This window comes from Lissotriton helveticus, chromosome 11 (genome assembly GCF_964261635.1).
Source record: "Lissotriton helveticus chromosome 11, aLisHel1.1, whole genome shotgun sequence".
Lineage (NCBI taxonomy): Eukaryota > Metazoa > Chordata > Amphibia > Caudata > Salamandridae > Lissotriton > Lissotriton helveticus.
This window is the reverse complement of record NC_136072.1, coordinates 94,916,505-94,934,314: the sequence shown is the minus strand read 5'-3', so window position 1 is coordinate 94,934,314 and position 17,810 is coordinate 94,916,505. Positions and strand designations below refer to the sequence as shown.

The 17,810-nt window shown below is 47.2% G+C and overlaps 1 protein-coding gene across 1 annotated transcript in view; it reads right to left on the bottom strand.

Moving 5' to 3' along the window:
- ECT2 (epithelial cell transforming 2) overlaps positions 1-17,810 on the bottom strand; it is a 297,161-nt gene that overhangs the window by 14,598 nt on the left and 264,753 nt on the right. The window contains exon 23 of the mRNA XM_078665446.1: positions 733-855. Coding sequence (XP_078521572.1) covers positions 733-855 — 123 coding nt within the window. The remainder of the gene's footprint in view (positions 1-732; positions 856-17,810) is intronic.

Below are 17,810 nucleotides of genomic sequence, written 5' to 3'. Positions count from 1 at the left end.
GTCCCTGAGCCTCCATTTCATAATATACCTTATCCGGTTAATAGAAAATGCATCCCACTCACTTACCACTCTTAATGGCAGACTTTTCTGCTGTGTTTGACTTCAGTTTAGCATAACCATATTGTTTACATCATGACTATAATACAATAATTAGGGGTGGGTTCAAACCAACTATGCCCCAATCCTGAGCCTTTCTCCTGCCAAAAATCTTCAAGAAGTGTCTGGATCCCCCAACTCAGGCAAGTGTAGAGTTGTGGCACATCCTTACAGGAAGAAGTTTAGGTGGGAAGGTGTGGGGACCACTGGAAATCCCCAACCTCCCAAGGGGCACCTTTGGGGACACACAGTTTATCCATATACGTGGTGAACTCAATATATCTGGTGAAACTCTGATGGATTGTTTGCCCTTGTAATATTGTATAGGCACAGGAGCAAAGATGTCACCTCATTTGCATGGAGTCACCCCCTGTTTAAATGATGAAGTGCCTCCTTGGCATCCTACCCAAGCACATTTTTGACATGTCTAACCTCATAAGAGAACAGTCATTTCAACACTGCTGGAGAGATTTCTGAATCAGACTTGAATGCTGCTGGAAGTTTGCTGTACACGTTTACAGCTAGGTCCATAAATCACGCTCAAAAGATGAAGAATATCTGCACGTGGACTCTACCCGCGGAAACCGCTACCGACATATACTGAAGAGTGCACGGTTAAGAGAGGTCTGCACTTACCGATAACGATGTAGTGCTGGTGAGGTGGCTTGGAGGACTCCATCCATCTGGTGTACTCTGCACCATTACAACTCTATGTAGAGCTCTTTTTGGTGTTTTGGAAAACGAAAATGCCCTTGTGACCTGAAATATGAACGGAAAAAAAGACATGTAAATCCCAATAAAGGGCTAAAGACCTGAACCAATACATGATTTTGCAATACGTTTAATACACTCATTACAAAAAAAACCTCTAACTAAGCAATAATATCCATCTCTAATGCATGCTCTACAAGGTTAGATCCATGTAATTGTTGCACTATAGCTACTGACCATGGAAATCATGTTAATTTAGAATACATGTATGTGAATTTATCTACTGCGGATACCTCGAAAATCTAGTTTGGATGCAGCCCTCTTGGACAGACACTGGACAAATCTGCATTAAACAAATTGTTTGATACTTTATAATTATGTCCCAAAAGTACATTACTCCTAAGGTTGTGAATTGTAATTTCAGGCAATTTTAAATTCGTCCACAATGAACACAAACGAATGCACAAAGATTTGTTCCGGAGTTGCATGAACATAATCTGTTGCATGCGTGCAGCCGCTATTTTCGCGCTGTGCGGCTTTTTGCGAAAAGCCACGTTACATGACGAGCTGAGCTCGTCATGAGCATGCGAGCGGCGCAACTCATGACGAGCTCAGCTCGTCATGCGCATGGAAGGGGTTAATGGACTGACCGAAGTATATTCGATGCATTCAATACAAAAAGGTCAGCTAATCAGTTTGCCATGATAATTACCAAGATACTTTTTTGATAGGATACTTTTATGGTCCTTCATATTCTTTACCTCAACAGTATCAAAAAGGTGCCAGGATGCAACACAGGAAACTTTGAATTACTCGAATAAGACCCAAGAGAAGGAAAGGAAAAAACCAGTGCACTCCATTACTGCTGCGAACACCACATGGGAGGGTTGAACGCACCTTACATGTACCATCCGCATGTTTATTTGAAGCCAACAGTCACATCAAATTACTGTGCTGTGGATATACGAGTATGAGAAAGCAGTGGCGGGGCATTATTTGTAGGATGAACTGAAAACTACAAAGTTACACATTTCCAGTAGAAGAAAACACATCTTTTCAACAATACTTTCATGAACTGAGGGGTCTATAATTGGCATTAAAGAAGCCCAAGAAAGTCTAGTTACATACCTTTGACAGAAAAGAAGGAGTTGGACATCGGGGTAGAAACGCTAATTGAGTACATATAGAAATGCTGTAAAGGACCTTGCAATGATCAGACACGGACTGATGTCGGTCGAGAAGAGGAAACAGTTTTGAAATTAGATATTCCAATCCCAGTCCTCACAATCTCCAAAAGCAAAACAACATTTCAGATATGCGAATGGTTTTAATAACTAGATAGGCAGGCTGCAAATTTGATTCTTCATTACACATTCTACTAAACAACGCTATGATCAGTTTTCCAATACACCACCAAGCCTCATGTACAGCACCAAAAAAACATTACATAGAATAGCTTGACAACTCAAAAAACAGTTCGACCATTGACAACAAAAGGAGAAGCTACTTGCTATACTAGATTAGATAATGCTACGGAGTCCCTAAAGGGGTTAGAGACCCTATACAAATGTTGCAATACATTATGCACATAATTATAAGAGAGGAACTGCTGAAGAAAGATGGCTAAGTGTATTAAGGGTCAACTTAAAGTTGATCTGTGGACTGAATTGTTCCACGTTTAATCTTTTTATTTCGTAACTTTTAAACCATCACTTACTAAAATAGTAAAATCATCGTGAAATTATAAACTACGATACAATGGTCACGAAGGAAAGCCAGAAAATTCGAGTTGACTTGCTTCTTTATCCTGAAAGCGATAAGAAAAATTCTGCAACTTCTCCCTAAGAATGTGAACTGTGTGGTAATCCAGGCCACTATGAGTCACCTCTACCTGTAGCTTCTTTTTTAGGCATTCAGCCAAGTCCTCCTGAGAAAGCCTTTCCTTGGTTCAACAATTTCTCTTCTCGATAGACCTCGCTGACAAGCACAGTGCTATAGCAATTGTACTTTTCCGACCTATTACTGTGGAGTTTCCACTAACAAAAGGGGCACTAGACCCACCACGTTGTTGTGAATGTATCTAGGACCCTAATTAAATATCCCCGATTCATGACCTTGTGGTTATAAACAAAACATATCCTTATAAAGGCATAAGAATCATGTCCATATTTAGTCATCGCCATTGCAGTCCAAATACGGCAAGGCTACTCCCATAGACTCCTAGAAAGTACAACGCGTTCTTTAAACAAGCCAAGCCTCCAGCAGCCCGGGAATTCCCCCTGCTTTTGTTTTGCACAAGAACTCCTGGAGTCCAGAAAGAACTGTTAGTTCTTAGTGACGTCTTATGTCCAACCTTACGTCAAACCCGGCACCTTCCAGGTATAAACATACCAACGTTGCCTTAACGAAACACACGGTGTTTTGGAGCAGAGCGGCCATCTACTTGCCCGACGCCCAGCTGATGTGAGTGCTGAAGGAAGCCGACCCTCCCATTTGACGCACAGAGAGACGCTGTCTTTTCTCCTGCCGAGAAATTCCAGCTCCGGTGTTTCCAGTCAGCCTTGCAGGTTGCTGGGAGATCGTGTTCTGAGAGAGAGATACAAGACCTCCATCATTCTAGAACCAAGGTACAGAGCTGTTTAAAATCCTAAGAGAATTCTTGATTCAGATTCTTGGCAAAAACCAACTTAACTTAAACTGCAACTTACTTACTCCTTCCCAAGTATTAGGCTTAGGTCAGGTACACCGGGGTAGGCGTATCTTAGAAGCACCAGTTGAGTAAGTTTAGTCAATGATTTTATGTATGTATATATTTTATCCGTTTTAAAGTATCATATGGCTAAGAAACCATATCAATGCTTTTACAGTATTATTTCATAATACTACTTTTACTGTACGCACTTTACTTCATGATAAGTATTGCAAATGTGGCAACTCATTTCTCTTGCATGAGAAAGAAGACTGCTCAATAAATAACACCTTTTATTGAAAACGCCCTGTCTCTCTATTTCTCTGCACTCTGGTGAAACTAAGTATGCACAATTGACTGAGTGAAAAACCTGTCTATTGTTTTCACACAACTCTAGAGATATACTCTTTATTCTGAGGGAGCAAAGTTGTCATGTTTATGCGGTTGTCAGAAACTAATCCCTTCTTGTCTAATCAGGAAAGTTAACTCCTTCCAGTTCATTCGAGAAAGTTTCTAGTGACCTCTGAGCTAGCTGGCAAACCTAATTAAGTCTAACATAGTCAGTAGAGACCTAGATGACCTCAGTCCTACGTCTAAACTGCTGTTTATGTTATTCCAATGCGCAGAGCCTATAGGTAATATAGGAACTACACTACAACGTGACTGTTGATTTATTTATTTATTTTATTTAAAGAGTTTTATATAGCGCTGGCTAGACCCGGAGGTATCAGAGCGCTTTACAAGAGAATCACCAATGTAACAGAAAAAGTTCAACAATTACACAATAAATTCCCCCCCCCCCCCCAAAAAAAAAAAAAAAAAAAAGAATAGGCAATACAATTAGGAGAAGGTAGAAAGGAGAGAGAGGGGAGAAAGGAGAGAGAGGGGGCAGGGGAGGTGAGAAAGGGAGGATAAGGGAAGAGACAATATGGAGAGACGAAAAGAGATTTGTCTAAGGTCCGACAGGGTAAGGTGAAGACCAGGGAGAGAATCCACGGCCTATCGCACCTATAGCTAAACCAGGTAGCTCCATCAGGCATCAGACAAAAAAGTTCAGTCTCAATACATTGAGAGAAGGGAGAAGGAGAGACATAAAAAGAGGGAGGATGCGGGAGGAGACAGCAGGAGGGACGAAAGGAAGTGCAACAATGTGGTTTAACAGTGTAACAGAAAAAGATCAACAATTATACCTTACAACGAACATTCAGCAATACGTGAGGAGAGAAAGGAGAGAGAAAAGAAGTGGAAGGTAGGTGAGGTGAGAAAGTGAGGATAAGTGAAGAGACAACCATAGAGACGAGAGGAAGTACTGGGTAGGTGACGACCAAGGAGGGAATCCACTGTCCGTCTCCCCCTATAGCTAAACCAGGTAGCTCAATCGGGCATCAGACAAAGTAGTTCGCTCTCAGGTGTCGTGGGTAGAGGTGCGCAGAAAAACAGGATGGGAGGGGGATTTGGCAGAAAGACGAAGGAAAGTCTGCCCAAAGACCGGCTGGATAGGTGACGGTCGAGGAGGAGTCCCAAAACCCATTTCCTCTATAGCTATCAGGTAGCTCCATCGGGCTTTGGCCAAATTGCTAGGTCTCAATAAGAAACAATTTAAGGAACATGGATGGCAAAATAAAACGAGTGTAGAGGGGAGGGGACAGGGAAGGTGAGAAAGGGAGGATAGGAGAAGAGACAACAAGGAGAGACGAAATGAAAACTGCCTAAAGGCCGACTGGGTAGGTGACGACCAAGGCGGGAGTCCACGGCCCATCGCCCCTATAGCTAAACCAGGTAGCTCCATCGGGCATCAGACAGAAAAGTTCAGTCTCAATACATTGAGAGAGGAGAGAAGTAGAGATAATAAAAAGAGGGAGGACACGGGAAGAGGCGACAGAAGAGACGAAAGGAAGACCGGCTAAAGACCGACTGGGTAGGTGACGTCCAAGGAGAGAATCCCCGACCTGTCTCCCCTATAGCTAAACCAGGTAGCTCCATCGGGCATCAAACAGAATAGCTAGCTCTCAAATGACGCATCCATCAGGCGCTTGAAAAAAAGGGCTATCATCTAAATATACTGCTACAAACATTTGCACGTACTCGAAGCGTAATGTTTGCTAGTCTAGAGAAGATGAGTCAGGATCCATGCCCACACCAAAACAGAGGACATACAAACCAAGTCATTCCTTACCACAGGTTCCTGCCTCTTCTAGTGGTTTCAGTATCTAAAACTGGTTCTAGTTAATGTCAAGCAAGTCCTTAAACGTGTGTGCTGCAGCTATCATAGTCAATCCTCTAATGATGCAATATTAGCTCTGAGAAATGCCTGAAGATTTAGGGGGTATTAGCGAGATCTGAGGGAGAACCATGGCCTCCCAGTCACACTTTGCAGGATGGAGGGAGTTACAAGTACAGCACGGATTCCTGAAGGGCAGTGTATTAACTTTCTATAAAAATCCAGCCATGCAGCATGCAAGACTCTTGCCCATAGTCCAAAAGAAATAATTCACCCTTCATCAGTGTTTCTCATGGGGACATTTTTTCCAATGCCGAAACATGTTGGCATTGAATGCAACTAAAATATGCACCACATCTTCATAATTAAGAAATTTAAAGGTACGAACATGATAAATTAAATAAAAACAATTTAAACCCATTTCTGAAAAGCAGCAAGGGACTAAAGAAATGCTATTAACAGCTACTCTGGGAGAGGGGTGAGTCTGCTTCATGTGGAAAGTGCTGACTAAGTTAGGCACCTATGTAGCTCCAGATCCCTTACACCTTTTTTTTTTTAAAGGGAACATTCTATGCCTAGCTGCAGGTGTAAATGTAAAAGTAAATTTCAATTAGACTATTAGTTTAAAAAAAGAGGCATGGTTGCCCTCAAGTAACCATTGGTTTAAGTGTGTTTTGGAATAGCAATTAGTCTTTAAAATGGAGTGGCTGGCACATGCATAAAGACCAACATTGCTTCTGTTTATTAATCAAGACCCCTCCTGAACAGAGAACAAACTTTTGCAGAGAAGTCTTTTGTAAACAAATCCATACATTTCTGTGGAACACAATCTCCAAAGACATCCAAAATCCAGTAAATCAGATTTATCCTGCAATATTTAGGCGGTACGGTGGACCAGAGCAATGCAAACTCCAGTAATAGGGGTCACCATCTGAGAGGTTCATGAAAGTTCTAAAGAACCAGTAAACTAAGTCCCTGATGTGAGATTATGAACCAGATTGTAGAAACAAAAAAGAAATTACGACTGCTGATTCGAAGAGTACAATTTAGAACTGCTTTGCAAACAGTACCTCTGCAGACAAATTGGGACCAACTGGAATTGGAGGCCAGTATATTTTGGTGGCGTAGGCCGCAGGAAATACGTCAGGAGGAAGAGGAGTTGGGTGCTTGTGTAAACATCCACAGAATGCATGCGTTTCCAGGGCTTTTTCCTCACAAAATGCACAAGTCAGTTATGCTAGAAAGCATCTTAAGATGTGCTCAAATGCATGTGTGTTAGGATAAGGGCCCGTCAGACCCTTACATGGTAGCATGTGACTGCAGAGTAAACATGGAGAGCAAACTCACAAATCTGCTTCTTCTGTTAGTTCTCAAGCAGTGCAAATTAAAAAAGACATCCCATATTTGAAGCAAGTAAACTTTGAAAACTATCAGGCATTAGACCATCCAAGTGCTGTACTCGCCAGCCAGCATGTAATAAGTCAGCTTGAGTTTTAAAGTAGTAGTCCACAACTTTAAGCAGTCTGAATACAGGTTTTACAATCTAAAAGGATTACCAAAATATTTACTATCCGCATGGTAACAATCCATGCTACTGGATCAGATTAGACAGTATAGGAATGTTGCGGTGTCAACAAGAATCTATGGTTCCCAGTGCGCAGTATACAAGCATCATAAGTTAAGATAAAGGACACTGCTACATTGCCACAAAGCTGAAAGGTCAAAAGGAAAGGTATGTAGTCATCTAAAAACGTATTTATGTAATCAAGGAACCTCAAAGCTAAAACTGGAAAGTGTTGAAAGTAGAACTCAGGAGGCAGGAAGTTAAACCGTAATTAAATTTAATAAATTAACAGCCCTGCACCAGGTCAGTGCGTGGTCAGGAATTAGCCTCAATGACATCAGTTTGGCAGTTGCTTGAGATAGGGGAAGAGGTGGAACGTTGGGGAACCAATGGGAGGGGGGGGGGGGGTGTGATGACAATGGGAGCTCTCGCGCAGGAGAGATAACAGGGGCACAGGGGAGTACTGGATTAAGATACAACACATCTTCCTCTCTTGAGAGTTTAGCAGATGAAACAATCAGTGATGAAACATACAGTCATAAGAGAAGAACTGTGGACATTACTCATAGACAGTCTTCATAACGTTTCGGCTTGCGAATGGTTCGACCAAACCTCCCCCTGACAAGATGAGGATCAGGAACACAATCTGTGTCAGAGTGGGGATCATTACTGGTTCTGCCTGACCTATCACTGAAGCTATGACTGTCAGACATGACTTCAGAGTCAGAGTGTGAGTCGCCCAGACAACCCCGCATAGGTATCGGTGTGTGTGGACCAACATCGACAGACTGGTCTGGTGAGTGACAATCAGCAGAGTCAGAGACAGGTGGGTGATCTTGTGAAGTCTCATTGCAGGGCAAGCGACTATGTTCAGAACTTGTTATGTCATAATCAACCCACAAATCTTTGCTATTCACATTAGGTTGCATTTGACAAGGAGCTTTGCCTTCAAAATGACATTTGGCCGGTCTACTCATGTGCCACACTTTGCCATCGCTGAGCCTTGCAGCATTGTTGAAAAGTTCATCGATGCGAAGTGGAGAGGTGAATCTGCTTTTTCCTTTCCTTACTTTTTTTTCTAAACAAACTTTCACAAGATCCCCTACTTTGAATGAGTGTGCTTTTGCACCATGTTTAGAGTCATACCATTCTTTGTAGTATTTTTGCGCTTTGATAATGTTGTTCCTAACAACATCTGGCGACCATTCGAGTTGTTTAGAAACTGGCATCCATCCTAGGTCAATGCTCAGGGGCTGTCTGCTTCTCATGAGGACGAACGGTGCATTGCGGGTGCTGGTACAAGGAGAAATTCTGAAGGCCCAGATGAGTTTGAAGACTTCTACTTCCCAGTTAAGGTTAGCAATCCTTGACAATTGTATGTGTCCTTTCAGGACACGGTTAAAGCGCTCAGTGAGGCCATTACCTTCTGGATGGTATAATGAAGTAGTGTGGTGGGTTATACAGTTTCTTTCGAGAAATGATTTGAATGTCTTTGAACAGAATTGTGGACCATTGTCTGAGAATAAATTTGGGTAGACCTTCACCTAAGAACAATTTATCCAGGAAGGATATGATTGTTGTACTGTATCTCAGAGACAACTTCTATTTCCGGCCATTTTGAGAAGTGATCAATGACCACTATGATGTACTTGATGCCTCTATCGTGTCCTTCAATTGGTCCAGCTATATCCAGGCCTAATTTTTCCCAGGCCATTTGGGGAGGGTGGAGTGGAGAAAGGGATACCTTGGATGTTTTGAGAGTCTTATCAGAGTCACTGCATTCAACACAGTTCCTTATGAGGGTTTCAATTTGCCTATCAATACCGGGCCACCAATAGTATGTTCTGACTCTTTGCTTTGTTTTAGTGATGCCAAGGTGACCCATGTGGCACAGTTTCAAGATTTTGTCTGAGTGTGATGGGGGCTATGGCCTTTCCGATTCTAAACACATTTTTCTCATGGCTTAGAGTTCATTCCTTATTTCCCAATACACTTTTATGTTGCCCTGAAGATGGCGTTTCTCTGGCCAAGAGGTGTTGACAAATTTACATACATCTTTTAATGTTGCATCTTGAGACATGTGATTCTCCCATTCTCCAGTAAAGATTCCCTCAATATTCGTGTTGAAGATTAAGGCCACTCTTTCATCTTCTTCTGGATTATCCGGATACTCTTTATGTGGCAGGGGTAATCTGCTGAGGAAATCAGCAACTTTGTTCTTGACACCTGGCCAATATTCTGCTATGTAGTTGTAGTCCAATAATTTTATTGACATTTTACTCAGTCGTGGTGAGGCATTTTGCAAACCAGAAGCAGATAAGATTTTGATTAAAGGCTTGTGGTCCGTGCGAAGATGTATATTGTATCCCCATATGTACGCTCTGAAGTGATTGAGCGCCCATGAACAGGCAAGCATTTCACGTTCTATTACAGAGTACTTCTCCTCAGCAGGAGTGAGATCTGGATGCGAAAGCCACAACCCATTCTTGGTTTGAATTATCCTTCTGCGCCAACAGCGCACCTAACCCTTTGTTGCTTGCATCAGTCGTGACAGATTTCGGCACTGGGATCAAATCCCTTTAGGAAGGGTGCTTCACCAATTTCTTTTTTGATCGTATCAAAGGTGTTCTGGCATTCTGGGGACCATTCAAATTTTGTTTTATTTTTCAGTAATTGTCTTAGACTGTACATTTTTTCTGAAAAGTTCCTTATGAATTTGGAGTAATACTCCGTTAATCCGAGAAAGGCTCTAATGTCCTCTTTACTGGATGGGCAGGGAGCATTAAGAATTGCATCAACTAAACCTTGTTTTGGTTTGATACCCTCGTGGCTAATAGTGTGCCCCAAATAAACCACTTTTTCTTGAGATATTTTACATTCATCTAATTCAACGGTAAGACCATGCATTTTAAGTTTATTGAAGACTTGCTTTAAGCGTGTGTCATGTTCCAGTTGATTGCCACCCATAACCAAAATATCGTCCTGGAAGAACCGGATGCCTGCAACGCCCTCCAAAATGGACGTCATGACCCTCTGGAAAAGCCTTGCGGCAGTGGCTAACCCAAACGGTACTCTGGTGAAACGGTAACAACCAAATGGGGTGAGGAATGTGGTATATTTCTTGCTGTCCACATGTAGGGGTATCTGGTGATACGCAGATTTTAAATCAATAATTGAGAAAATACACATATCATTAGTAGGGTGACCAACCGTCCGTAAATTTCACGGACAGTCCGTAATTTTGTCCGTCTGTCCGTTGTCCGTGAAGGATTCTTTAACGGACGCCATTTGTCCGTAATTTTAACCAGGCACAGCTTCCACCCACCTCCCTTCTTGACACCGATGCTGTTCCAAAGCTGAGATACCCCGCAGCATTGGAGTGGCACAGCGGGATGGCAACCATCACACCTTCAGCCCTTGACTTCAGCCCTTGATGAGCTGTTAAGAGGTGCTTGAAGGTGACAGAGGAGGGCTGCAGCTTCAGGAGCGGGGGCATCTATTCAGATGCAAACAGCCCTGAATGCGTCATGTCTCTGCAATTTAGAGGGGGGCTCACACATTCCATTTCTACCCAGGGCCCCAAACATCCTCGACTCGGCCAGATTACGCAGAGGCAGCACGTGGTTCTCTCTCGTCACAGAGCTTAATTACGGTCACTAAATTGTAAGCAAATCTCCGTTCTTCAAACATGCAGTCTATAATGTAATAAAATTAAGAAATGGCACAATCGCACCCACACTGATTAACAAAGTATGGAGGACAATGAGTTAAACCAGTTCTTAGAGTATCTCGTGTAAGTACTGTACATCAAAGTGGGGGATGGCATTTTGGACAGAGAGCCGGTCATCTCGTTGTCTTGTGCAGGAGGGGGCGAGGAGCCCAAGCGGATACTAGAATACTGCATGCCCACCCCTGTGTCCACCCTGGTTGATCCTGTTCCCCCTCGTGTGATGGTTCCTGCCCCCCCCTCCCCTCCACCTGGAATGGCTCCTGTCCCCCCCCCCCCTGTGAATGCTTCTGTCCCCCCACTGTGGTGGATCCGGTCCCCCTCCCCCACCCCTGCCTGTGATGGCTCCTGTCCCCCCTGTGGTGGATCCTGTCTCCGCCCTGGGTGGCTTCTGTCCCAGTCCTGGAACTGCTCCTGCAGCGAGGGTGAAGTTCCAGATGGGCCTCTTCTCAAAAGGGCTCAGCTCAAAATTAATATGGAAAGGTGGGCGAGTAAGTAAGTGAAGGGATGGGTGGATGGCTGGATGAATTAGTGAAAGGGTGAATGGATGAATCAAAGTTTGAATAAATGGATAATGAGAGGATTGATGAGTGAGGGGAAGGATGGATGAGAGAAAATGTAAATAGCTGGATGTATGGGTGGAAGGGTAGCTGGATGATGGATGAGGAGAACGATGGATGAGGGGAAGGATGGATGGATGGATGAGGGGAAGGATGGATGGATGGATGAGGGGAAGGATGGATGGATGAGGGGAAGGATGGATGGATGAGGGGAAGGATGGATGGATGAGGGGAAGGATGGATGGATGAGGGGAAGGATGGATGGATGAGGGGAAGGATGGATGGATGAGGGGAAGGATGGATGGATGAGGGGAAGGATGGATGAGGGAAGGATGGATGGATGAGGGGAAGGATGGATGGATGAGGGGAAGGATGGATGGATGAGGGGAAGGATGGATGGATGGATGGATGAGGGGAAGGATGGATGGATGGATGAGGGGAAGGATGGATGAGGGGAAGGATGGATGGATGGATGAGGGATGGATGGATGGATGAGGGGATGGATGGATGGATGAGGGGATGGATGGATGGATGAGGGGATGGATGGATGGATGAGGGGATGGATGGATGGATGAGGGGATGGATGGATGGATGAGGGGATGGATGGATGGATGAGGGGATGGATGGATGGATGAGGGGATGGATGGATGGATGAGGGGATGGATGGATGGATGAGGGGATGGATGGATGGATGAGGGGATGGATGGATGGATGAGGGGATGGATGGATGGATGAGGGGAAGGATGGATGGATGAGGGGAAGGATGGATGGATGAGGGGAAGGATGGATGGATGAGGGGAAGGATGGATGGATGAGGGGAAGGATGGATGGATGAGGGGAAGGATGGATGGATGAGGGGAAGGATGGATGGATGAGGGGAAGGATGGATGGATGAGGGGAAGGATGGATGGATGAGGGGAAGGATGGATGAGGGGAAGGATGGATGGATGAGGGGAAGGATGGATGGATGAGGGGAAGGATGGATGGATGAGGGGAAGGATGGATGGATGAGGGGAAGGATGGATGGATGAGGGGGAAGGATGGATGGATGAGGGGATGGATGGATGGATGGATGAGGGGAAGGATGGATGGATGGATGGATGGATGAGGGGAAGGATGGATGGATGGTGGATGGATGGGGAAGGATGGATGGATGGATGAGGGGAAGGATGGATGGATGGATGAGGGGAAGGATGGATGGATGGATGAGGGAAGGATGGATGGATGGATGAGGGGAAGGATGGATGGATGGATGAGGGGAAGGATGGATGGATGGATGAGGGGAAGGATGGATGGATGGATGAGGGGAAGGATGGATGGATGGATGAGGGGAAGGATGGATGGATGGATGAGGGGAAGGATGGATGGATGAGGGGAAGGATGGATGGATGAGGGGAAGGATGGATGGATGGATGAGGGGAAGGATGGATGGATGGATGAGGGGAAGGATGGATGGATGGATGAGGGGGAAGGATGGATGGATGAGGGGAAGGATGGATGGATGGATGAGGGGAAGGATGGATGGATGGATGAGGGGAAGGATGGATGGATGGATGAGGGGAAGGATGGATGGATGGATGGGGGGGAAGGATGGATGGATGGATGGGGGGGAAGATGGATGGATGGGGGAAGGATGGATGGATGGGGAAGGATGGATGGATGGATGAGTGGAAGGATGGATGGATGAGTGGAAGGATGGATGGATGGATGAGGGGAGGATGGATGAGGGGATGGATGGATGGATGAGGGATGGATGGATGGATGAGGGGATGGATGGATGGATGAGGGGATGGATGGATGAGGGGATGGATGGATGGATGAGGGGATGGATGGATGAGGGGATGGATGGATGGATGAGGGGATGGATGGATGGATGAGGGGATGGAGGGGAGGAGAAGGATGGATGGATGGATGAGGGGAAGGATGGATGGATGAATGAGGGGAAGGATGAGGGGATAAATGAGGGGATGGATGAGGGGATGGATGGATGGATGAGGGGATGGATGGATGGATGAGGGGATGGATGGATGGATGAGGGGATGGATGGATGGATGAGGGGAAGGATGGATGGATGGATGAGGGGAAGGATGGATGGATGGATGAGGGGAAGGATGGATGGATGGATGAGGGGAAGGATGGATGGATGAGGGGAAGGATGGATGGATGAGGGGAAGGATGGATGGATGAGGGGAAGGATGGATGGATGAGGGGAAGGATGGATGGATGAGGGGAAGGATGGATGGATGAGGGGAAGGATGGATGGATGAGGGGAAGGATGGATGGATGAGGGGAAGGATGGATGATTAGGGGAAGGATGGATGGATGAGGGGAAGGATGGATGGATGAGGGGAAGGATGGATGGATGAGGGAAGGATGGATGGATGGATGATGAGGGGAAGGATGGATGGATGAGGGGAAGGATGGATGGATGAGGGGAAGGATGGATGGATGAAGGGAAGGATGGATGGATGAAGGGAAGGATGGATGGATGAGGGGAAGGATGGATGGATGAGGGGAAGGATGGATGGATGAGGGGAAGGATGGATGGATGAGGGGAAGGATGGATGGATGAGGGGAAGGATGGATGGATGAGGGGAAGGATGGATGGATGGATGAGGGGAGGATGGATGGATGGATGAGGGGAGGGATGGATGGATGGATGAGGGGAGGGATGGATGGATGGATGAGGGGAGGGATGGATGGATGGATGAGGGGAGGGATGGATGGATGGATGAGGGGAGGGATGGATGGATGGATGGATGAGGGGAAGGATGGATGGATGAGGGGAAGGATGGATGGATGGATGAGGGGAAGGATGGATGGATGAGGGGAAGGATGGATGGATGGATGGATGAGGGGAAGGATGGATGGATGGATGGATGAGGGGAAGGATGGATGGATGGATGGATGGATGGGATGGATGAGGGGAAGGATGGATGGATGAGGGATGGATGGATGGATGAGGGGATGGACGGATGGATGAGGGGATGGACGGATGGATGAGGGGAAGGACGGATGGATGAGGGGAAGGACGGATGGATGAGGGGATGGATGAGGGGATGGACGGATGGATGAGGGGAGGATGGATGGATGATGAGGGGAGGATGGATGGATGATGAGGGGAGGATGGATGATGAGGGGAGGATGGATGATGAGGGGAGGATGGATGATGAGGGGAGGATGGATGATGAGGGGAGGATGGATGATGAGGGGAGGATGGATGATGAGGGGAGGATGGATGATGAGGGGAGGATGGATGATGAGGGGAGGATGGATGGATGAGGGGATGGACGGATGGATGAGGGGATGGACGGATGGATGAGGGGATGGACGGATGGATGAGGGGATGGACGGATGGATGAGGGGATGGACGGATGGATGAGGGGATGGATGATGAGGGGATGGATGATGAGGGGATGGATGATGAGGGGATGGATGATGAGGGGATGGATGATGAGGGGATGGATGATGAGGGGATGGATGGATGATGAGGGGATGGATGGATGGATGATGGAGGGGAGGAGAAGGATGGATGGATGGATGAGGAGAAGGATGGATGGATGGATGGATGAGGGGAAGGATGGATGGATGGATGAGGGGAAGGATGGATGGATGGATGAGGGGAAGGATGGATGGATGGATGAGGGGAAGGATGGATGGATGGATGGATGAGGGGAAGGATGGATGGATGGATGGATGAGGGGAAGGATGGATGGATGGATGGATGAGGGGAAGGATGGATGAGGGGATGGATGAGGGGATGGATGGATGAGGGGATGGATGATGAGGGGATGGATGATGAGGGGATGGATGATGAGGGGATGGATGATGAGGGGATGGATGATGAGGGGATGGATGATGAGGGGATGGATGATGAGGGGATGGATGATGAGGGGATGGATGATGAGGGGATGGATGATTGAGGGGATGGATGATGAGGGGATGGATGATGAGGGGATGGATGATGAGGGGATGGATGATGAGGGGATGGATGATGAGGGGATGGATGATGAGGGGATGGATGATGAGGGGATGGATGATGAGGGGATGGATGATGAGGGGATGGATGATGAGGGGATGGATGATGAGGGGATGGATGATGAGGGGATGGATGATGAGGGGATGGATGATGAGGGGATGGATGATGAGGGGATGGATGATGAGGGATGGATGATGAGGGGATGGATGATGAGGGGATGGATGATGAGGGGATGGATGATGAGGGGATGGATGATGAGGGGATGGATGATGAGGGGATGGATGATGAGGGGATGGATGATGAGGGGATGGATGATGAGGGGATGGATGATGAGGGGATGGATGATGAGGGGATGGATGATGAGGGGATGGATGATGAGGGGATGGATGATGAGGGGATGGATGATGAGGGGATGGATGATGAGGGATGGATGATGAGGGGATGGATGATGAGGGGATGGATGATGAGGGGATGGATGATGAGGGATGGATGATGAGGGGATGGATGATGAGGGGATGGATGATGAGGGGATGGATGATGAGGGGATGGATGATGAGGGGATGGATGATGAGGGGATGGATGCTGAGGGGATGGATGCTGAGGGGATGGATGCTGAGGGGATGGATGCTGAGGGGATGGATGCTGAGGGGATGGATGATGAGGGGATGGATGATGAGGGGATGGATGATGAGGGGATGGATGATGAGGGGATGGATGATGAGGGGATGGATGATGAGGGGGATGAGGGGATGGATGATGAGGGGATGGATGATGAGGGGATGGATGATGAGGGGATGGATGATGAGGGGATGGATGATGAGGGGATGGATGATGAGGGGATGGATGATGAGGGGATGGATGATGAGGGAGGATGGATGGATGATGAGGGGAGGATGGATGGATGATGAGGGAGGATGGATGGATGATGAGGGGAGGATGGATGGATGATGAGGGGAGGATGGATGGATGATGAGGGGAGGATGGATGGATGATGAGGGGAGGATGGATGGATGATGAGGGGAGGATGGATGGATGATGAGGGGAGGATGGATGGATGATGAGGGGAGGATGGATGGATGATGAGGGGAGGATGGATGGATGATGAGGGGAGGGATGGATGGATGATGAGGGGAGGATGGATGGATGATGAGGGGAGGATGGATGGATGATGAGGGGAGGATGGATGGATGATGAGGGAGGATGGATGGATGATGAGGGGAGGATGGATGGATGATGAGGGGAGGATGGATGGATGAGGGGAGGATGGATGGATGATGAGGGGAGGAGGATGGATGGATGAGGGGGAGGATGGATGGATGATGAGGGAGGATGGATGGATGATGAGGGGAGGATGGATGGATGATGAGGGGAGGATGGATGGATGGATGATGAGGGGAGGATGGATGATATGAGGGGAGGATGGATGGATGATGAGGGAGGATGGATGAGGGGAGGATGGATGGATGATGAGGGGAGGATGGATGGATGATGAGGGGAGGATGGATGATGAGGGGAGGATGGATGGATGATGAGGGGAGGATGGATGGATGATGAGGGGAGGATGGATGGATGATGAGGGGAGGATGGATGGATGATGAGGGGAGGATGGATGGATGATGAGGGGAGGATGGATGGATGATGAGGGGAGGATGGATGGATGATGAGGGGAGGATGGATGGATGATGAGGGGAGGATGGATGGATGATGAGGGGAGGATGGATGGATGATGAGGGGAGGATGGATGGATGATGAGGGGGAGGATGGATGGATGATGAGGGGAGGATGGATGGATGATGAGGGATGGATGGATGATGAGGGAGGAGAGGATGATGAGGGGAGGAGGATGGATGATGAGGGAGAGGGAGGATGATGAGGGGAGGATGGATGAGGAGGGGAGGATGGATGGATGATGAGGGAGGATGGATGGATGAGGGGAGGATGGATGATGAGGAGGAGGATGGATGATGAGGGGAGGATGGATGATGAGGGGAGGATGGATGAGATGGAGGGGGAGGATGGATGATGAGGGGAGGATGGATGATGAGGGGAGGATGGATGAGGAGGGGAGGATGGATGATGAGGGGAGGATGGATGATGAGGGGAGGATGGATGATGAGGGGAGGATGGATGAGGAGGGGAGGATGGATGAGGAGGGGATGGATTGGAGGAGGAGGGGAGGGATGGATGGATGGGGGATGGAGGGAGGAGGAGGGAGGAGGAGGATGGAGGGGAAGGAGGTTGGATGGATGAGGGGGAGGATGGA